The sequence below is a fragment of the Harpia harpyja genome, chromosome 25 (assembly GCF_026419915.1).
Source record: "Harpia harpyja isolate bHarHar1 chromosome 25, bHarHar1 primary haplotype, whole genome shotgun sequence".
NCBI lineage: Eukaryota > Metazoa > Chordata > Aves > Accipitriformes > Accipitridae > Harpia > Harpia harpyja.
Window position 1 is genome coordinate 259,961 of NC_068964.1, and position 22,366 is coordinate 282,326.

Consider the following 22,366-nt stretch of genomic DNA (forward strand, 5'->3'; position numbering starts at 1 on the left):
AGGTACTTTGGGGTGAAGCACCCTAAAACACCCGGGGGGGGTGTCATACCCCAGCACCCATTGCCACCCAGCCATGACACCCCCAGGGTGATGCAGGGACACCTTGTATGGTCCCTACATCCAGCCAGACATGGGGGGGGGGGGTGCTCAATTTGGGGGGGGGGGGTCCCCCAGCACCATGGACCCCAACACCTGAACCGGAGCCATTTGCATTGCAGGGACCGGTGACATCCCCCCCCCCCGAAACGTGCCAGCACCGGGACGAGCCTGGACCACGGGGACAAGATGCAGGAGAGCTACGAGAGCGTCATCTCCCTGGGTGAGGCTCTTAATTTCCCCTAATTTCTCCCTAATTTATTATTATTCAAGAAGACTAAAATTAAATTAATTGGCCTTCATTAGTGGCTGAATTCATAACGGTGTAAAACCACCAAAATCGCCAGGATTGAGCTTAAATAGAGCCTGGGGGGGTTTCAACCGGCGCCACATTTCCAGCCGCGGCTTTATGGCTCTGGTGTCCTTGGCCATCCCCATCCTGGCGTTAGAATTTTTGGGGTGGAAAGAGCTATAACCGGTATCCAACTGTCTCCCCTAGCTGAGGAAATCGCCATCAGTTGGCCACGGATCACCGCCTTCGCCGAATCACACCGAAGGAGGGGGTTGGTGTCCGGTAAGTCACCAATCGTGCTGCCGGTTGGCGCCGGTGATGACCAGGAGCATGTTTGGGAAGCCCCAAAACCATGGGTTGATGGGCGCAGGAGATGGGAAAGCAATCGGATACGGCTGCCGCGATCCCGGGAGGGATGCGGGCAGCCAACCGGTGGGTTTTCAGTGGCGGGGCCGGATCCTCACCTCCTTTTTTCCCTGTAGACGATGGGTTGTTGAGCGAGAACGAAGAGGAAGACCCGCCACCGGGTGAGCTGGAGAAGGTGGACGCCGAGGGGACGCCAGCAGGAAAGCCCAAGGGGACCAGCCCCGCCAGTGCGGAGGGGACAAAACCCAGTGATGGTCCCCAAAAACCAGAGAACCAGCCCAGAAAGACATCAGGCAAGCGACAGGGTAAATCAGGCCACCGAGGCTTCAAGAAATTCCCCCCGCGGAGTTTGCTCAGCCACAGCCGCTGCCACGACTGCGGCAAAGCTTTGGCTTTCGGTTCAGCCTTCAACAAACGCCGACGAGGGACCGAACGACCCCATAAATGTCCCGAATGCGGGAAATGTTTTCGGCTCAGCTCAACCCTCATCACCCATCAACGCCGGCACGCCGGCGATAAACCCTACAAGTGCCCCGACTGCGGCAAGACCTTCAGCGTTGGCTCAGCGTTCATCCAACATCAACGGGTGCATGCCAGCGCCGGTGCTGGCACAGCACCTTGCCAATGCGGTGTCTGCGGGAAGAGTTTCCCGGCCAGCGCCAGTTTGGTGAAGCACCAAAAATTACACCTGGAGGAAAAACCCTACAAATGTGGGGATTGTGGGAAGGGTTTCAACTGGAATTCACATCTGGAGCGGCATCGCCGGATCCACACCGGCGAAAAGCCCTACGCCTGCCCCGAATGTGGTAAAAGCTTCAGTTGGAGCTCCCACCTCGACCGGCATCGCCGTACCCACGCTGTCACCGGCGAACCCGCTTGCCGTTGTGCCGATTGCGGTCGCTGTCCAGCTCCTCGCGGCACGGAAGGCTCCAAAACCCCCGAGAAGCCCTTGCAGTGCGGTGAATGCGGGAAGGGCTTCACCAAGAGCGCGGCATTGGCCAAGCACCGGCGCGCTCATGCCGGCGAGAAGCCCTACAAGTGCGGGGAGTGTGGGAAGGGTTTTGGCTTGAACGCCGCGTTGCTGCAGCATCAACGGAGCCATGCCGCCGGCAAACCCTACCAATGCGGTGATTGCGGTAAGAGCTTTGCCTGGAGCTCCCATCTTGACCGGCATCGGCGTATCCATATGGGTGAGAAACCCTACCGTTGCGGGGATTGCGGGAAGAGTTTCTCCCAGAGTTCCCACTTGGAGAGGCACCAACGCGTCCACGCCAGCGCCGAGCAACCCTGCCAGTGCACTGATTGCGGTAAGAGCTTCTTGGCCTCCAACAAGCGCCGGCGGCTGTTGACCGGCACCGGTGAACGACCCTGTAAGTGCACCGATTGTGGCAAGAGCTTTCTTTGGGGTGCCCGTGCCCGACCGGCACCAGAGAGGACCCATAAGTGCAGCGAGTGTGGGAAGAGCTTCACTTACCGGGCGGAGAACGTCAAGCACCAAGGGACACAGACAGGGGAGAAACCCTATACTTGCCCTGAATGCGGGAAGAGCTTCGGGCAAAATTCGGCATTGGTGAAACATCGCCGGATGCATACAGGAGAAAAGCCCTACAAGTGTGGGGATTGCGGGAAAAGCTTCAGTGTCCGCTCCAACCTCATCAAACATCAACGGACCCACCTTGGCGAGAAGCCCTACAAGTGTCCCGATTGCGGGAAGGGTTTCATCCAGAAGTCGGACCTCACCAAGCACCGCCGGATGCATACCGGGGAGAAACCCTACAAGTGCAACGTCTGCGGTAAATGCTTCAGCGTCTCCTCCAACCTTATCAAGCACCAACGCATCCACCTCGGCGAGAAGCCCTACCAATGCTCCGAGTGTGGCAAGAGCTTCATCCAACGGTCCGAGCTCACCATCCACCAGCGCGTCCACACCGGCGAGAAGCCCTACAAGTGTCCCGAGTGCGGCAAGTGCTTCAGCCGTAGCTCCCACCTCAACCGCCACCAACGCACCCACGCCGGGGACAAGCCCAAAGCCACCGCTGCCGCCGCTGCCGTCACCGCTGGCAGCCCCCTGCCACCCTCCGGCGCCTTCTCCAGCACCGCCTTCTCCCCGCCGTTGGGCGGTTCGGCGGCCCCCATCCCCTCGCTGCCCTCCTTCCCTGCCTCCCCCTCGCCCCTGCCCATCCCTTCCCTCTCCAGCCCTGCCCTGGACCTGCCGTGGGCCCTCTCCTTCCCTGCCCGCGCCTTCCCCCCCACCCCTCCTTCCCCTCGGCCCCCGCCTCGGGGGCCCAGACCTCCTCCCTCATCAACTGAGTGGTGCCCGGCCCTGGCCGCAGCTCCATCCTCCTCCCTACCTCCCCAGACACTCGCCCAACACCCAACCGGTGTTGGCCTCAAAGACCCATTGTTGGGAGGGCTTGTTCCTGCCCAGAGCCGTTCAGCCTTCGTGGGTAATTAACGATCTCTGTAATTAGGGGATGAGGCAGCTCCTCCAACCCTGACCACAGCCCCAGCTCCATCCTCCTCCCTACCCTCCCCAGACACTCGCCCAACGCCCAACCGGTGTTGGCCTCAAAGACCCATCGTTGGCGGGCTTGTTGCCACCTGGAGCTGTTCAGTTTTGGTGGCTAATTAATGACCTCTCTAATTAGGGGATGAGGCAGCTCCTCCAACCCTGACCACAGTCCCAGCTCCATCCTCCTCCCTACCTCCCCAGCCGCTCACCCAACACGCATTCTTGGTTGGCCTCAAAGCCCCAGTGTTGGGGGGCTTATTCCCACCCGGAGCCGTTCAGTCTTGGTGGCTAATTAATGATCTCACTAATTAGGGGATGGGGAAGTCCCCCTCATGCCGTGGCTCCATCCTCCTCCCACCCTCCCCAGCTGCTCACCCAACACCCATCCTGGGCAGACCTCAAAGCCCTGGTGCTGGGGGACTTATTCCCACCCAGAGCTGTTCAGCCTTCATGGCTAATTAATGATCTCGCTGCCGGCATTGGCTGCTCCCCGCTGGGGTTCCCCCCAGCTCCACACTGGGACCCCAACCTCCATCCCAGTCCCCCCCATTCCCCACCCCACCGCTCATCCCAGCATCTCCCGTTGGTGTCCCCCAGAGCATCTTCCTACCTTGCCCCTCTGCTTCCCATTGGATGAAGGCCCACGTCATCACCCCCCATCCAAGTACCGCCCTCTGCTCCCACCTTGGAACATTTTGGGAGAAAAACCAGCAGAAATGGGGGTTTTCCCATGCCGCTGCATCACCCTCTGCCCGCCAGGGAACTGCCATGAGGGACTTGGGGATATTTCCACATCCCCGTCTCCTGCGGCGTCTCCCTGAGCTCGTCTTATCCCACGTCATTCCTCAGAAATGGAGCCGGTCGGGGTTTTTGTCTTTTATTTTTTATTATTTTTTTCCTTTTGGAAAGAAAATACTTTGGGGCAAAACCACGCAATTTTGTGACGTCATTTTTCAGGCACTTACTGGAATATTTTGGGGGGTTTTGTTGGTTTTCTTCTTTTTCCACGCGGACTTTGCAAAAACTTTCATGTGTTTGTGGTGGGGTTTTTTTATTATTATTACTGATTTTCCTGAATTTTTATGTTTGCTTTTGCTCCGTCCCTCAGAGCGGGATTCGGCGCATTTCGGTACTATCAGGAAAAGGCGGCAGCAGTGCTTTTTTTGCTGCCTGAAATCCTGATTTCTCCCATTTCCCAATTTCTCCCCATTACCAGGGGAGCGAGGGCTTCTCGGGGGAAAATAAATGAAGAAAATTTTTAAAATTTAAAGAAAAAAACACTAAAAGAAACAGAAAGGGTTACATGCAAAATATAAAAGCATCAAAAGAAATACAGAAGAAAAATAATTAAGGCTGAGAATGACTTTTTTTCCCTGAAAGAGGATAAAAAGCTGAAATAAGACTTTTGGAAAAGTAAGGAATTGCTGAAATCTCTGGAATTGGGAAGGTTTCAACTGAAAACAGAACAATTCAAGAAGTGTGGAGGTGCTATGGGAAGGACTCGTGTTTATTGAAAAAAATAAGTTTAAAATATTGGCAAGAGGAACAGGTAGTAATGTAGGTGCAAAAAAAAAGAGGAAAAATATCAAAATATGGAAAAAAATTATAGAAAATGAAAAAGAAGAGGAGGAAAAGAAAGCAAAGGACATATGGAATAGAAAAAAATTGGTGATAAAAATAGAGAAAGGGATAAAAACAACCATCCTAAAGAAGTACCGGAGCCTGCGTCAGGCAGCGATTGCAGGCAGCGCCGCAGGAAGCGGGAGCCGAGCCGGCGTCGGATGTGGAATTGCTGCCAGACCATTGGATGCAGAAAAAAATAAGAATTTAAAAAAAAAAAAAATGCCCGGAGTGGAAGGAATAGGCTCCGGGTGTTTGCTCGAGGGTTGTGAAGCTCAGAGGTGCGATGGACAGAGGAAGAGGAGGCACAGCGGGATGCGGGATGCGGCCGTGGGATGCGGAGCTGCACCATCCCCTTGCCCGATTAAACAGCCCCTGAGGATTGTCCCCAGCTCCGTGCGACGTGTTTTGGGGACCTGCCTGGCTCCCCGGCCAACCCCGCTGCAAAACTGGGGTGTCACCGATGGCACAACCATGATGCCACTGATGGTAGAACACAGACATCACCGCTGGCACAACCAGGATGTCACCGATGGCACAACTGGGATGTCACTGATGGCACAACCGGGATGTCACTGATGGCACAACTGAGATGTCATCGCTGGCTCAACTGGGATGTCACCGATGGCACAACCGGGATGTCACCGATGGCACAACTGAGATGTCATCGCTGGCACAACCATGATGTCACCAAGGATGTTAATTCTGTCTTTGCATCGCAGGGCGACCCTCCGGATACCCCCACTGGGTTTGGGTCCCCAATTCCCCCCAAGGGGCTGCATTGAAGGCAGCACCAGCTCCACTTTGGGGGAAGAAACTTGTTTGAAGGCGCCCCAAAATCTCATGTTCTTGCCTCAGTTTTGGCCGGCGGTCAACGGGAGCTGCTGTTGGGGATGGCTTTTGACACCCACCTCCAAATCACCCCAGCAATGCACTAATTATGCATTAATGAGTGCGCTAATTACATGCTCCCATGCAGACGCTGCCCTGCCTTGGGGCTCTCCGGCCAATTTGGGCCAAATTAGCCCAAAATCAAGGGCATGGTGAGAGGATGTGGCTTGGTCACCTCTCCAATGCTGGGATCTGTGGATGGGGTCACCAAGGGGGGGACAACAAGGAAACCCCCTCCCCATCACTCCACAGAGCCCAGGACCTTGCAAATGGAAAGCGGGGAAGGGGGAGGAAGAAGAGGGATGGGGATGAAGTCAAGAACTTCCCCCGGGGTTCAAATAATTGAATTATTTTAGGAGGACACGGTGACCATGCCATGGGGCGCAGGGTCCCAAATAGAGCCACGAGGGACAAAAGTCACCCCAAAAAGAGCATGGAGGGCTTCAGAGAGGATATTTTGGGGGAAAAAACCCACAATGAACTGTGATTTAAGTGAAATTTATATATTTTCTGGTGTTGTCCGTGCTTCCGAAACCGGCGTGGACGTGTCGCTGTGCTGCTTGTCAACGGTCCCCTCCGTGTCCGCTTTTGGGGACCGCCTCGCCTCGTCACCGCAGCTCGCGTCTTTTTTTTTTTTTTTTTTTTTGGAGTCGCTTTCTTTCCATGAGTAGTAATAAATTAGAGCCTAGCTACCCCGGCGGTGCTGCGGTCCTTTCCCTTGGTGTGCTGAAAAGTGGCTGTTCCTCTTCCATTTGCTTTGGAGGGCTTCAAACCACGTCCAGATCCAATTTTCCAAGGATTTTTTTTTCCCCTTTTTCCCTTTGGTCGGCTTTCCAGTTGGGTTGCCCCATTTGAAGCCCAGTTGCAACTCATCCTGCAGTTAAAAATGTGTATTTTCCAGTGCAAGATTCCCATGAATCCAGTAAAAATGTGTCAGGATGGAGGGAAGTGTTGAGCCTTCACCAGCTGAATCCTTCGGTCGTGGGCAGCCAGGAGCATGGTGGCACCAAAACCACCTTTTTAACCCCAAAAGGCCACTCCACTTGGACCATGGGGGAAGGTTGGGTCCCAGCATGTCCCTAGGGCTGCTCCAAACATCTGCCGTTGAACCCCAAGGTGAAGAAATTAAATTAAACTCCTCGAAGGCTCCGAGGGTCACCACCAGTCATGGCCACATCTCACCCACCCAAGCGAGGAGCAGGCCCATGGGGCAGATCAGCAGGGTCCACGGCCATGCGTGGATGCTACTCCAAGAAGTCCTGCAGAAGGACCGAAATTCCCAGGGCTGGGCTTAAACAGAGCCCCTGCGCCGTGGGCAGGGGGGTGGTGGGGTTCCCAAGTGGGGACGATTGGGGTTGTTAATGACCGTTAGTACCCTCAGCCTCCAAAATGTTTTTTAGGGTGGCTCTGCAGCACATCTCCAAGGGGTTCAGGATGTCTCCAATGGAGTTCAGCATGTCTTGAAGAAGCTCAGCATGTCTTGAAAGGGTTAGGCACATCTCCAAGGGGTTCAGCTCATCTTGAAGGGGTTCAGGACACCTCCAAAGGGGTCCAGCATGTCTCGAAGGAGCTCAGAATGTCTTAAAGGGCTTCAGCACATCTTGAAGGGGTTCAGGATGTCTCCAATGGGGTTCAGCATGTCTTGAAGGGGTTCAGCACATTTCCAAAGGGGTTCAGGATGTTTCCAAAGGGGTCCAGCACATCTCAAAGGAGCTCAGCATGTCCTGAAGGGGTTCAGCATGTCTTGAAGGGGTTCAGCACAAGCTCAGCATGTCTCCAGAGGGTTCAGCACACCTTGAAGGGGTGCAGCACATCTCAAAGGGGTTCAGAACATCTCCAAAGGGGTTCAGCATATCTCCAAAGGGATTCAGCACATTTCCAAGGGATTCAGCACACCTTGAAGAGGTTCACCACATCTCCAAGGGTCTTGGCCACTTCCCGGGGAGATGCAGGCAGCGCCAGCACCTTGGGGGACTTAATCGGGGAGGAAGAGCAGACCCCCTCCCACCCCATGGACTGGGGGAAGGCAGAGCACCCCGAGTCAAGTGTCAGCCCCCCAACTCTGGGGCACGCTGCTTCCTCGGCCGCTATGCCCGTGCCCACCCCAGGGACAAGGAGCCAGTGCCAGCCCTGTCACCACCCCACAGCTCTGCCATGGGGCAGAGACACCCCCCCCCGGGCACAACCCTATTTTGGGGTCCAACCCAGGGACCTCCCCCAAGCCCTCCTGGACTTGGCTCTGCTGGAGCAGAAGGTTCTGAGGAAACATCTGCAGGGGGCACGGTGCCAGGAGGGGAACAGGGTGGGGTCTTTATTTTTAGATGGATATTAAATTTCTGTTGTCTTAATTAAATTGCTGCCACGGTTGGGGAGGGGAAGGGGCCTGCGTAGAATATGTATATATTCCTACTTCTATTTGGGAAAGGTTTTAATGAATAACTGTCTTAATAAATGCATAAAAAGAAGATGTAGGAAATTTTTTTTTAATGCTGGAACCACAGTTACAAGGTAATTGTGGTGGCCGTGCTATGGGATAGTTATAAAAATGGAAAAAAAAACTGAATAAATCTGAAGTCTTAATCTGGGAAAAAAGAGGATGAAGAGGAGTATGGGGGAGCAACATTAAACCACAAGAGGCTTCCTGTATAGCAGAGCATGGAAGCAGATCTTTGGTGAGCAAAAGGCAGTGCTGCTTCTTTGAATGAATAGTCGATATATGGAAAAACAAACTTATTTTTTTCATTAAGATGAAAAAAGATCTGAAAAATCTGATGGGTATAAGCAGACAAGTGTAAAAACCTGGCAAGAAAATGGCCATAGAGAATGGTAAAATGGTAAAGTGGCTGTGTCCTCCGTGGGAGTGAGAGCCGCAAAGGCATTTCTGGCATGCCAAAGATTTGCCTGCAACGTCCTCCCGAACCCAAAGGTTTCACATGGTTTGCTCCCTGAAGGGCAAACACGACCACTCCACCGAATGCCTAAAATAGCCAGCGAGGTGAAGCCGTGCCGGGGGGGGGAAAACTCTTGCCCGGGAGCAGCTGCAGACGTTGCTCCTGTCTTGGGTTTCTCCACGTGACACCAGGACGAGCCGGTCCCTTTGTTCCTTACAGCTCCAGAAAGTCAGATACAACTACGGACTCTCCAAACAACCCAACATCCATATGAACAGGACATCCACGCTGCTCCTGAAGCATCTCCTCCATCCCTGCCTCATCTGGCATCACGGAGAAGAGTTTGGCTCTGTCAAGGTGTTGGCTCCATCACGGTTTCGGCTCCATCAAGGTTTTGGTTCCACCAAACCCTCCCTGCAAGGAACTGTGACATGATTCCCCCTGCCTTGGGACCTTCTGTGTCCCAACTCATCTCATGGATAGAGACCACCAGTCCTTATAACACGGGGACCACCCCATACAGCTGAGATGCACCCTCTCATGAAGGCTGTGGAGACCCTCTCGCCAAGGGAAGTACCATCCTCTGCCCCAGGAGAAGACGTAGAGCTCTAGCACACATCATGCCGGTCCTTCATGCATGTGGGGTGGCCCCTTGCACCCCTGGGGTCTGCAGCCAGGTCCTCCCAACAGCTCCAAAACTGGGGGATCTTGCCCCACGTGCCTGCCAACACCACCCAGGACATGGGGACACCTCACCTTGATGGTCATCACTCAGGACTTTGAGGACTTGATGGCCCCAAAGGCTTAGAGAGCCTGGAAGACCTACCTGGACTTTATTTCTCCCACCTATCCTGGTGGGTCGCCAGGTTTTTTTGGTGGAAACACCATAAGGAATAAATCAGACTTGCCCCACACATCTTGGGGTTGAGCACCAGCGCAAAAACCCCACTGAGCTCCTTCTCCCTGCCCAATTTCGGGGTGATCTGTGGGGTGCTGCTGCCTGACACCCACCACCATCAAGCCAGGAAAGGTGTCACCTGCTTTCCCCATCCTTGGTGGGAAAGCTGGAGCTCCTCTTCCCACCCCAAAACAGGCTTATGTATGGACCCGCTGGTGACGGATGAGGGACGAGCTCTCACTGAAGCTCTTCCCGCAGCTCAGGCAGGTGAAGGGCTTCTCCCCCGTGTGGGTCCTCTGGTGCCGGTGGAGATGCGAGAGGCGTCCAAAACCCTTCTCACACTCAGGGCACCTGTAGGGCTTCTCCCCGGTGTGGATACGTTGGTGGGTTATCAGGTTGGAACTATCGTTGAAGCTCTTCCCGCACTCGGGGCAAGCGTAGGGCTTCTCACCCTTGTGGGTCCTCTGATGGGAGAGGAGGTGGGAATGGAGGCTGAAGGTCTTCCCACACTCGGCACAACCGTAGGGTCTCTCTCCGGTGTGGATCCGGCGGTGCTTGGTCAGGTCCGAGCTCTGGCTGAAGATCTTCCTGCAGTCGGTGCAGGTGTAAGGCTTGTCCCCAGTGTGGGTCTTCTGGTGGATCAGGAGGACAGACCTATAGCTGAAGCTCTTCCCACACTCAGGACATCCATAGGGTCTCTCCCCAGTGCGGACCCGCTGGTGGATGAGGAGGTTGGACCTCTGGTTGAAGCTCTTCCCGCAGTTGGGACAACTGTAGGGTCGCTCGTGGGTGTGGGTACGTTGGTGGGCGATGAGGTGGGAGCTGCGCCCAAAGCTCTTCCCACACTCAGGACACTTATAGGGCTTCTCACCAGTGTGGACTTGCCCGTGGGTGGCCAGGGATGGTCCACAGGGAAAACTTCTCCCACCCTCCCCGCAGACGTCATCTCCAGCAACAGGACCAACTGGCCACATTTGGTCCGCCATCCCACCACCCCTCATCCCCTTCCCCACCCATTTCCCAGCCCCACGTTGTCCCATCCTGGCTTCTCTTCGGCATGTCTCCATCCTCTCACCATCTCTGTCCTCCTCGCCATCCATGGTCCCGTCACCTGCAAGGACAGACGTGCTGATGTGGGATCCCAGTGTCCCACCAAGCCCCTGCACGTCCCCAATGGATGAAGGTTTGGAGCCAAGACCCGGAGATAATCCACTCCAACCATCGAGCTCAAGCGAGGTCTTCTAGACCCACATCCATGTCCTTGAGTATCTCCAAGGATGGACCAGCTCCAGGAAGCCTCTTCCAACCTTCTTCCATCATGGAATATCTCAAGTTGGAAGGGACCCATAAGGATCATCGTGTCTAACTCCTTGCAGGAGGACAGCGCCCAAAACATAAGCTTTTTTTTTTTTTTAAGGTTTAAGCAAAATTTCTTTTTTTTTTTTTTTTTCTGATTTGTGCCCAGATTTCAAAGGAAAAGAGGGGAAAAAAATTAAAAGGAGCTTCATAATTTCCCACCTTTTTCTGCCATCGGGACTTGGTGAAACTCAAGGGTTTCTTCTTGGGGGGGGTGTCCCCCCAAACTCTGGGGACCACCTTCACCCCCAGACTTTGGGGATCACCCCCCTGCTCGCCCCCTCCCCCCCGTTTTGCTCCTTTTTTTAACGATGGTACAAAATAATCTGCCCTGATTCCCGTAGGAAATTGGGTATTTCCATAGAAAAACAGGGAGACACCCCCCAACACCGCCCTCCAAAAAAAAACCAAATCCATACGGCTTCCCGGTCCAGCGCCCCGGGGATGCTCGGGGGAGGCAGCCGATGCCTGGATCCCCCCCCCCGCGGTTCCCGGTGCCTGTTGCAGGCCGGGTCGGTGTGGAAGGACACAGGAAAGGGCTGCCCCAGCTCGGAGGAAGAGGAGGAGGAAGGTCGGAGCCGGCAGGTACCGGGGGAAGGACGGGGGCGGCTCCGGGGATGCTCCGCCGGGTCCCGGGGGGATGCCCCGGGCGGATCCGGGGATGCTCGGCTCGGTCCTAGGGATGCTTTTCCCGGTCCCAGGGATGTTCTACCCGGTCCTGGGGATCCTTTTCCCGGTCCCAGGGATGTTCTGCCCGGTCCCGGGGATAGTTTTGCCGGTTCCAGGGATGTTCTGCCCGGTCCCGGGGATGCTTTGCCCGGTCCCGGGGATGCTTTTCCCGGTCCCGGGGATGCTTTGCCCGGTCCCACGGATGTTCTCCCTGGTCCCGGGGATGTTCTACCCGATCCTGGGGATCCTTTTCCTGGTCCCAGGGATGTTCCACCCCATCCTGGTAGATCCCAGTCTTGGCATTTCCCTCCCGTTCCTCTCCCGGATTGCTTTAGGAACCAGTGAAGGGGTTCCCAAGCTCTTCCAGGAGGATGCTTTGCTTTTTTAACCTTCACACCCAGCTAACACGCAACTGCATTTATCCCTCCAGGATCTGAACAGGGACCCCCCCAAGGGACCTCGCATCCTCCTGCTCATCCCTGGATCCCTCCGGGTCGGCGGTTTTTGGGAATCGCAGGGACCAACAGAGGCATTTTGCTGTTTTGGGGGCTGGAAGAGGACGGGATTTCACCAGCCATGCAGGAGAACCACGACGCATTGGCCTCGCCAGGTGAGCGGGTCCATGTCCCGTCCCCCGCTCCATCCCGCAAAACCTGTTCAATTCCCCTTTCCCACAGTGCCCCACTCAAGCATCGGGGATCCCTTGCTGCCCCCCCCAAATCCCCCCATCCCTCCCTGCCCTCATCCCAAATCCCCCCATCCCTCTGCCTTCCCACGTCCCCCATCCCTTGTCTCCTTCTCAAATCCCCCCATCCCTCCCTGCCCTCATCCCAAATTTCCCTGCAGGCGAGGGACCAGCCAGCGCTGGGATGAGCACGACCACACCGAACTATCAGGAAAATCCCCCGGGAACGGATTCGGCTCATCCCCTTCTCCCTGGAAATGGGTTCGACACCCTGGAGGACCCAATCCCGAGGGATAAGAGGAGATTTTTATGCACTGAATGCGGGAAGAGTTTCAACCACAGCGCCTACCTCCTCCGCCACCAACGCATCCACTCCGGAGAACGTCCTTATCCCTGTCCGAAATGCGGGAAAACTTTTACCTGGAATTCCCACCTGAATTCCCATCAAAAAACCCATACGGGGGAAAAACCCCATCGTTGTCCCGAATGCCAGAAATGCTTCAGCCGTCGATCCAACCTCCTCCGTCATCAACGCCTGCACGGGGTGGAAATTCCTTATGGGAAAAGCTTGAAGGCTGATCGTATCCTGCATTCCCAGAGCCGCCCAGACGATATTCCCTATATTTGTTCTGAATGTGGGAAATGTTTCAGTGCTCGCTCCAATCTTTTCCGTCATCAACGTATCCATACCGGAGAAAAACCCTACAAATGTCCCGAATGCGGGAAAAGTTTCGGGCAAAGTTCGGATCTCATCCAGCACCATCGAACCCACACCGGAGAAAAACCCTTTTCCTGCTCGTTTTGCGGGAAATCTTTTAATGAACGATCCCATCTTATCCGACATCAAGGTCGGCATACGGGAGAAAAACCCTATAAATGTCCGGAATGTGGAAAAAGCTTCGTACAAAGCTCGGATCTCCTTATCCATAGGCGATCCCATGCCGGCGAGACCCCCTATATGTGCGCCGAGTGCGGGAAACGATTTCGGGTCAGTTCCAGCTTGGTACGACATCAAGGATTACATACGGGAGAAAAACCTTATAAATGCGGGGAATGCGGGAAAGGATTCAGCGCTCGCTCCGTCCTTGTTATCCATCAACGGCTCCATACGGGAGAACGACCCTATGAGTGTCCAGCTTGCGGGAAACGTTTCGTTCAAAGCTCTAATCTCAGTCGGCATCGACGGATCCATACAGGAGAGAAACCGTATCCCTGTCCGGCTTGCGGGAAGAGGTTCAGCGTCCGTTCGAGCTTGGTCAAGCATCAGCGGCTCCATGAGCCACCCCATAACCCCCCCAGGGAGGAGGAGGATTTAGGATGGAGCTCGCTTTATGGCGAAAAACAAGCGCAGGAGGAGGAATTGCCCCATAGATGCTCTTGAGCATCACCCCCCCAAAAAAAAGGGGGCTGACCCCAAAAATGTACGTGGATGGAGGAAGAAAATATGTTTGTAACTTCAGGATGTGGTCGGCTCGGTGGTGTCATCCCAGATGCCCCCCCCCATGCTGGGTGTGTTGGGGTAGGGGGGCAGCGATGGGATCCCCACATCCCTTGGGGTGATGAGCACCCTACCCCACTGTTTTGGGGTGGGGGGGCCAGCAATGGGACCCCCAGTTCCATAGGATGTCAGCGATGGGATCCCTAAATCCCTTGGGGTGCTGTGAGCTGGCACCCACAGCCACCCCACCATGTTTTGGAGTGGGGGGCACAGGGATGGGACCCCCACATCCCTTGGGGTGATGAGCACCCTACCCCACTGTGGGGGTTTTTTTTTGGGGGGGGGTGCAGCAATGGGACCCCCATCCCTTGGGGTTCCACCAGCTTCCTCCCTTCCCAGCCACAAACTACAGGGAACCCCAAATTTAGGGGGTCCCAGTCCCTTGGCCCCCCCAGCAAAATCCAGGTGTTGACCCCCCCCCCCCCCCAAATTTTCCCCTATTTTCCCAAAACTTCCTATCTTCCCTCCAATCCTTCAAGCTGGCTCTGAAATGCCAGGTAAAACCCAAGGGGAAGAGCAGCAGTACTTCGTACCCCCCAAAATAGCCTGATGTTACCCCCAAAACAGCCTTATGTTACCCCAAAACGCAACCCCCAGCCCAAAGGAAATCCATATTCTTAAAAAATTGAGTAAATGGGCAAATTAAACTGATTCAGATCAACCCCTTGGGGAATGAGAAGGGAATTAAGATACTTAAAAAACAGGTGTAATTTCTTCAGTTGTTAATATGGAAAATTTAGGGCATGAATATTAATGTAATTACTAACAATAGTGATTTTTATTTATGTTTATAATATTTGGGGCTATTGGCTTGTTTTTTCAAGCTTCAGGGATTTGACCCCATCCCCGTAGTGGATTTTTAAAACCTCAGGAAGCAAAATCACCACCGTAGGGCTGCAACAATCCCATTCCCAAAGCCGTTATTCCCCCTCGAGGCTTCAAGCTGTTCCCAGATGCTGGAATATCATCGCGGGGGGTGATTTTTAGGATACCTGGGGTGCAACCGAGCGAATAAAACCACATGGAGGGAGGGGGGGGATATATTTTACTTGCCGGAAAATACACTCCAACCGACCCCCGGGGCTGCCTCGAACTGGTGCGGTTCTCATCACAGCCCTGGCACGGCCGCAGCCCCCCCCCTCCACAGTACCCCAAAACGGCTGTGGGGCCCCCCCATCCTGTTAGTGCAATTTGGCTTCTGCCTCACCTTTTGCTGGAAAAGGGGGAAAATAACCCCAAATAAGAGTCTGAAATTTGGGGGGGGGGCAGAGCTGGGGGGAAAGGAGGGGGGACAGGTAAGGGGATGTTGTGTGTCCCCCCGCCCCAATCCCGGTGGGCAGGGTCCCCGGTACGGCATCCCCCCCAAGCGTTTTAGGGGTGCAAGCTCCTGCATCGAGGAGAGGCCGCAACTGAGCAGCTTCGTTAGCAGCTTCGTTAGCAGCCTTGCCCACCCCAGCCGCTCGCTGTCAACACCCAACACGCAGCTTAACTCAGTATCCCAATGCCGGGCACACACAGCCCCACGGGACACGGCTCCCACCGCCCCCCACACACTTCATCCACCAAATTCGGAGGGGTGAACACCAACAACCCCCCAAATTTTGGCCCCCGACGGTGTCACCTTTGTCAACAAGGGGATTCCAAGCGTCACCCCCATCAGCTCCGTCCTCCCCCCTGCAGCCTCTGCGGGAGATAACGGCGGCACGCACCGACCCCGCTCCGCCTTTTTGGGGTTCCCCATGGAGGGGAGAAGCCACGGGAGGGGGCAGGCTCGGGGTGGCGGAGGCTAAAGGCTGATGCTTCGGTGATGTTTGAAGTGACCCCTGCCCGCCCCGGCGTTGCTCTCGTTCCTCCAGCTCGTCGCTGTTGAGGCTGGTAGCGTCCGACAAGCCCAATAAATGTTCGACCGAGTCGAACTTCTGCAGGTCGGAGGCGATGGTTTGAAGGCTGAGCACCGAAAGCGTGTCGGCTGGGGGGGCACTCGGCCCCCAAATGTGTCCCTTCTGTCACCCCCACCTCGGTACCCCGGCGTGTTGAGGACTGGCTTCGGCTCCCACCGGCGAAGCTCGACGAACGATGAGGCGTTGGAGACGTCGAGCGTGGATCTGTTCGCTGATCTGTTCCAGGTTACGCAGGGCCACCGAATAACGCGTCTTGGCTTGCGACACCAACCGCTCCAGCGCCGTCACCTTGGCCTTGTGCTCCTGTGGGAGATGGCATCGGCCACCATGGCCATCTCAGCGTCCCAATGTCCCTTCCCAAAATGAGGGGCAGACCCCACCAGCCTCCTTTTCTTCCCCCTCTCCACCTCATCCTGAAAACTGGCAAAAAGCAGCAGGATCCTCCCCAAAATGGGATCCCCGTGCCCCTCACCAGCCTAATGTGCCCCACCACAAGCAGGAAAGCCACGCGTCCCCCACCCAGTACCTCAAGGATCTGGTTGAACTGGGCTTTCAGCTCAAAATAAGGCTTGCTCTTAACAATGACGCGCTTGAGGGACTTCTGGAGGGCTTGGACCTTGGCCTCGGCTTGCTGACACAGCTGGGTCACGCGCTGGTGCTCCCGCTCGCTCCGCAGCCGCTCTTCCTCCGCCTCATTGACCTGGGGACACCCCAAACCCCTTCAGAAGCAGGGTCTCCCCTGTCCCCATCATCCCCAACTTCCAGCCACCTCCTCTCAGGCCCCACCCCAACCCTCCCCGAAGATGAAGACCCCCCCCCTCGCCCGTACTTTGCACGTAGCATGGTTGAGCATCTCCTGCCAGGTGGGATCCAAACGGTTCTTGTCGGCCATGACCCCCCTGCTCTGCCACGAAAACCATCTCGCGAGCGGCGTTGTGCATGCTGACGGCTCGCTCGTACCGCAACGCCGCTTTCTGCGTCTCCTGCTGAGCCTGTGCGGCGAGCGGGGAGGGGGTTACGACACTGGGGAGAGGAAAAAAAAAAACCAAAAAACAAGACACACCCCCCCCCCCCCCATCCTTCTGCACCCCTGGGGGACAGCGGTACCTCCTTGGCAAGGCGCCGGGCTTCATAGTAAGGTCGAGCTTTCTCGATGCAGTTGCCCAACTGGGAACCTTGGGCGTTGAGCTTCCTTGCCGATTCGGAGAGGATCCGGCGATAGGCGGGTGCGGGCTTCCTGGAGGCGAGGAGCAGGGAACATCTCATCCCCGTGTCCCCCTCATCCTCCATCGCACCACCCAGGGACACCCCTCAGCAGCAGGCTTTTCCTTCCCAACCACCCCACCAAGCCCAAAACCTGGCAGGGACCAGCATGAAGGTGACCAGTTAAGGACCAGGGAGACCAGTTAAGGGCTGGGAACAAGGGTTGGGGGACTGGTTAAGGGCTGGAGGATAAATGAAGGGCTAGGGGATAAAGACTGGGGACCCAGTTAAGGGCTGGAGGGACCAGTTAAGGGCTGGGGAACATGGGCTGGGGGACTGGTTAAGGACCAGGGAACAAAGACTGGGGGACCAGTTAGGGACTGGGGGAAAAGCTCACGTCCAGCTGGAGCTCCACCCGGTTGATCTCCTCGTTAGCTTGGTTGAGATGCTCCAGCTCCTCCTGGGGAAGGGAGAAGCCAAACAAGGGGTGAGGGAAGAGAAACGCAACCCCCAAATCCGTCGTGCCCCCACCCCCCCCAAAAAAACAGGGGGAACCAGGAAAAAGACCTTTCCTGCACCCACTCCTCACCTGTATCCTGGGGTCCAGCTCTTCCTCCTCCTCCTCCTCCTCTCCTACCACTTTTGGGGGTGTCCTGGGCTCCTCGCCCTCACACGCTCCTCCCTGAAACGGCTGTCCCTGCCTCATCCTCGTCCCCCCCCGGGGAGACTCCCAGCTGCCCGGGAGGCGTCTGACGTCCGTCCCCTCCGTTTGTCCCCCAAACCAGCCTCTCTTCCGCGTCCCCCATGGCGGGATCCCCCCCAATCCGGGTGACGTCAGAGTCCTCTTCGCTTCAGGGGGGGGGCCAGCATCTTAGCGGGGGGGCCATTCAGCGCCAACCCACCCCGCGTGGAGCAAGGGGCCCTATTTCATTTTGGGGGTGAGCCAGATGGGGGGGTGGAGGGAGCAGGGGGAAGCCCCCCAACGTCGGCAGAGACACCTCACCCCCCTCAGAGACAATGACTTGGGATCTGGGATCGGCTGAGACAGGATGGGGGGGGCTGGAAAACAACCGGGAAAAGGTCAGCCCCCTCCCGCACCCCACAAGGTGCGCCCCCCAATTTCCTCTCCCTAGACCCCTCCAGTGCCCCCCCAATGCACTGCCCCCCATATCACCCAATGCGCACCCCACATGTCCTTCACCCCTCTAATGCCCCCCCACCACTCCAATGACCCCTATTATCTGTCCAGTACCCCCCTAAATGCCCCCCACCACTGCACAGCCCCCATATCCCCTCCAATGCCCCCCACCCCTCTAATGCCCCCTATATCCCCCTAATGCCCCAAACCCCTCCAACACCCCCCCACCACTGCACTGCCCCCCATATCCCCCCAAATACCCCCCCACCCCTCCAATGCCTCCTATATCCCCCCAATGCCCCCCCTCCAATGGCCCCATATCCCCCCAATGCCCCCCATCCTTCCAGTGGCACCCCCAAATGCCCCCCAATACCCCCTATATTCCCCCAATACCCTCTATATCCCCCCAATCCCTCCAATGGCCCACCCAAATGCCCCCCACCCCAATCCCCCCTATATCTCCCCCCATGCCCCCATCCCTCCAATTCCCCCCAAATGCCACCCCACTTCCTCCAATGCCCCCCATATCGCCCCAATACCCCCCATCCCTCCAATGCGCCCCATATCCCCCTAATGCCCTCCCACACGCCCCCCCACCACTTGCACTGCTCTCATATCCAATGCCCCCTATATCCCCCCAATCCCTCCAATGGCCCCCCAAATGCCCCCCCACCCCTCCAATGCCCCCCCATATCCCCCCAATCCCTCCAATGGCCCCCCAAATGCCCCCCCAACCCTCCAATACCCCTCATATCCCCCCAATGCCACCCCCAAACACCCCACCACCACTTGCACTGCCCTCATATCCCAACGCCCCCCCAACCCTCTCATGCCCCCCACAACCCCCCCACATCCCCCCTAACCCCCCCAACACGCCCCCCACCCCTCCACTAACCCCTCTCTCCCCACAACACCCCCCCATCCCCCCCACACACACACTGCCCCCCCATATCTCCCTTCCCCACGCCCTCCCCCGCTCCAACACCCCCCTCACAACCCCCAAAAGCCCCCCCAAAAACCTCTCCCCCCCCCCCCCCCCAAGGCGGGGCCGCGGCCTGTGTTTACCTCCCGCTCCGCCACAGCGGCTCCGCGTCCCCGCCCCCCCCGCCACCGGAACCGGAAGCGGCCTCCTCACTCTCCCCTCTCCGCCTCCTCCTGCCGTACGCCATAACGGCCCCCGGCGTTTCGCCGCCTTCCGCCGTCTCCACGGATCGCCCGGTCTACCGGTGACCTTCAGCTGGGTGCGGAGGTGAGTACCGGTGAGGAATAAGCCGCCGCGCTCCGCCTGGCCCCCGCTCTTTCTCGTGATGGGTCGGGGAACGGGCAGCGGTAGAGGTTCGAGTGGGTGCCGCCATCTTGTTTTACGTGGCGCCGCCGCGCCTCAAGATGGCGGCTGCCTCCTTTAAATCCTCCTTCAACCCATTCGACCACGTTTATAAAGTTCCTTCTCTCCCCCCCCCCGCGGAAATGTCGGTCTGTGGTGGGCTGTGCGGGGAAGGGGGGCGGTGAGGCTGAGGGAGACCAAAATGGGGCCTATAGACACATATAATACCTATATTATTATGTCCCGCCCCCCCCCCCCCCCAGCGCTGCAGGTACCGGGGGGTGATGGGGGGGGCCTTTGTCTTAATAACCCCCCCCAGGGTGCGAACACCCCAAGTTGGGGGGGCGGGGGACCCCCCAACTCATGCCGGGGTGGGGGGCTACGATGGGGGACCCTAATTCATCCCAGGGGGGGAAGCTGCAATGGGGGACCCCCCCCAACTCATCCCAGGGGTGGGGGGCTACGATGGGGGACTCCCAACTCATCCCAGGGGACCCCAACTCATCCCAGGGGTGGGGGGCTATGATGGGGGACCCCCAACTCATCCTGGGGGGGGTGGGGTGGCTGCGATCTGGGGACCCCAACTCATCCCAGGAGTGGAAAGCTGCGATGCAGGACCCCCAAATCATGCCAGGGATGGGGGGCTGCGATAAGGGACCCCAACTCATCCCGGGGGGGTAGGGCTAAGACCCCATGGCACCACCCAGTGACCCCCACCCCACTGTTTTGGGGTGCCAGTGTAGCCCCTAAAGCCAGGGTAAGGATGATGGGGGGGCTCCAACTCCATGCATAACCCCCCCCCTTTCACCTTGCACGCCATTTTCTCCCAGAGCAGGTTTGATGTGACACCCCCCCCCTCCTCCCCCCCCCTCACGGATGGAGCCGGGAAGGGACCCACCAGCTCCCCAAAACTGGGACACGGAGGAGAGGGGTGACCCCCCACGCAGGTGGTTTTGGGGGGGGCTGTGGGCTGCCGTCCCTGCCCCCCCCAGGCTCCTTCCCCGACACCATCACCCCACTGTGGCTTCTTTTGCAGACAGAGGGGACCCCCCCCATCCGCCGACACCCCCCCCCCAACAGAAGCCAAATCAGGGGGTTTGGGGGTACCACCAGCCCACGGACGCCCCTATGGATGCTACGAGTGCGGGAAAGGTTTCGGCAGCAGTTCGGCTTTATTAACCCATCGCCGGATCCATACAGGTGAAAAACCCTACAAATGCCCCGAATGTGGCGATCGCTTCAATCAAAATTCGGCGTTAGCGGCTCATCGCCGGATCCATACGGGCGAAAAACCTATAAGTGCCCCGAATGCGGGAAAGATTTCGGTCACGGTTCAACGTTGGTTAAACATCGTAGAATACATACGGGGGAAAAACCTTACGTTTGCGAAGAATGCGGGAAAAGTTTTAGTATCCGTTCAACCCATATCCGACATCGGAAACCCATACGGGTGAACGACCCTATAGATGTCCCGATTGCGGGAAAAGTTTTAGCGATAGCTCTTATTTCATTCAACATCAACGCCTTCATATAGGCAACATGCCGTACGTTTGTCGCGATTGTGGGAAACATTTTATGTGGAGTTCGGCTTTAATTCGTCATCGGCGAATCCACACCGGTGAGAAACCCTATAAGTGTATGGATTGTGGGAAGAATTTTAGCGAGAATTCGACGTTATTACGGCATCGACGGATCCATACGGGTGAGAAATTCTATAAGTGCACTCAATGTGGGAAGAGCTTCAACGACAGCTGCTCACTGATGCGTCACCAACGTGTCCCACACCGGTGAAAGACCCTACCAGTGTCACCAGTGTGGGAAGAGCTTCGCGGACAGCTCGACCCTCATATCTCACCAACGGACCCATACAGGCGAACGACCCTACGCCTGCCCCGACTGTGGGAAGAGCTTTACTGAGAGCTCTACGCTCATCACCCATCATCGTATCCATACTGGAGAGAAACCCTATACGTGTTCCGATTGCGGAAGAGCTTCAGTCAAAGCTCCAACTTGGTGACCCATCAACGTATCCATACGGGGTGAACGACCCTATAGCTGTGCCCAGTGCGGGAAGAGTTTTTACCGGAGCTCAGATCTCGTCCGTCATCACCGGACCCATATCAGGGACCACCGAAAATGAAGGGGGATGGTCAAGGTCACCCCATTTTCCAAGCTCCGTGCCACCAACGATGCTTCCTCCAGCTCCTTGTGGACCATGAAATGGTGTCGGCTCAGGAACCGCTTCACTTCCCATCCAATATTTTAATTCTAATAGGTTTTTTCCAAGCATCTTTGGGTTTGATTTCACCAAAATAAGGCCAAAAAAAAAGTCTTTATCATGGTGACACCCTCCTCAAGGGACAAAGGGGACATGGCAGGATGGGACCCTGGCTATTTTTGGGGGGGGGGGGGGGAAGACATCCCCACGGGGTATTTTAGGGTGATTTTGTGAGGGGAATTTTTCAACCGGTGCTGAAGGGAATGGGGCTACAAGGTGGGATTGAGTCATTTTGAGGTGAAAAAAACCCCTTTCTCCTCTAGAATGCTGTTTTAGGGAGATTTAGACCTGAAAATCAATCCCTGCTCTTCCCATCACGGCATCAACGTCTGACCATGGTGGCTGGAAAACCGGGATGGGGGGGATTGTGGGAATAACCTGAGGTTTGATACCATTTGGGGGGTTATTTTATATTAAAAAAATACTCAATAAAATGATATGAAGTGGTAGACGGGTCGATCCCTCTCGGCTTTTAGGGTGCAAAGTGATGGAGAAACCTTTGGGTGCTGGGAGGTTGGGACACCCCACCCCCCCAAAAATACTTCATATCCCCACCCGGGTGGGTGCTGAAGTTGGGGGGGGGTTACCCCCCATTTTCTTAGTGTGGTTAGCGTGGGGGGGATGATTTCAGAGCCAGCATCCTCTGGGGTGCAGGGCTGCCAGAGAACCCCCCCAACCCCCCCTGCCAGCAGCTGAGGGGTTAAGGCAGGGCTGGAGCTGCGGGAGGTGGCTCCGAGCTGAGGATTCA

General features: G+C 56.5%; 3 protein-coding genes across 3 annotated transcripts in view; 1 reads left to right on the forward strand and 2 right to left on the reverse strand.

Annotated features, from left to right (window-relative positions):
* The first annotated feature begins 215 nt into the window (after positions 1–215).
* LOC128135826 (uncharacterized) overlaps positions 216–22,366 on the forward strand; it is a 161,132-nt gene continuing 138,981 nt past the window's right edge. The window contains 14 exon segments of the mRNA XM_052774898.1: positions 216–319; positions 596–670; positions 871–3,201; positions 9,825–10,361; positions 11,430–11,507; positions 12,022–12,201; positions 12,438–13,654; positions 15,115–15,267; positions 16,151–16,500; positions 19,059–19,265; positions 20,377–20,630; positions 20,633–20,779; positions 20,782–21,119; positions 21,121–21,336. Coding sequence (XP_052630858.1) covers positions 286–319; positions 596–670; positions 871–3,201; positions 9,825–10,361; positions 11,430–11,507; positions 12,022–12,201; positions 12,438–13,654; positions 15,115–15,267; positions 16,151–16,500; positions 19,059–19,265; positions 20,377–20,630; positions 20,633–20,779; positions 20,782–21,119; positions 21,121–21,336 — 6,117 coding nt within the window. The 5' untranslated portion in view covers positions 216–285.
* LOC128135884 (SH3 domain-binding protein 5-like) lies at positions 14,531–16,980 on the reverse strand. The gene is given in 6 exon segments (XM_052774991.1): positions 14,531–15,590; positions 15,592–15,978; positions 16,202–16,375; positions 16,505–16,573; positions 16,575–16,667; positions 16,783–16,980. Coding segments are annotated over 6 exon segments (936 nt in total). The 5' UTR covers positions 16,966–16,980; the 3' UTR covers positions 14,531–15,560.
* On the reverse strand, positions 17,237–17,905 carry LOC128135902 (SH3 domain-binding protein 5-like). The gene is given in 3 exon segments (XM_052775010.1): positions 17,237–17,338; positions 17,468–17,560; positions 17,562–17,905. Coding segments are annotated over 3 exon segments (303 nt in total). The 5' UTR covers positions 17,685–17,905; the 3' UTR covers positions 17,237–17,251.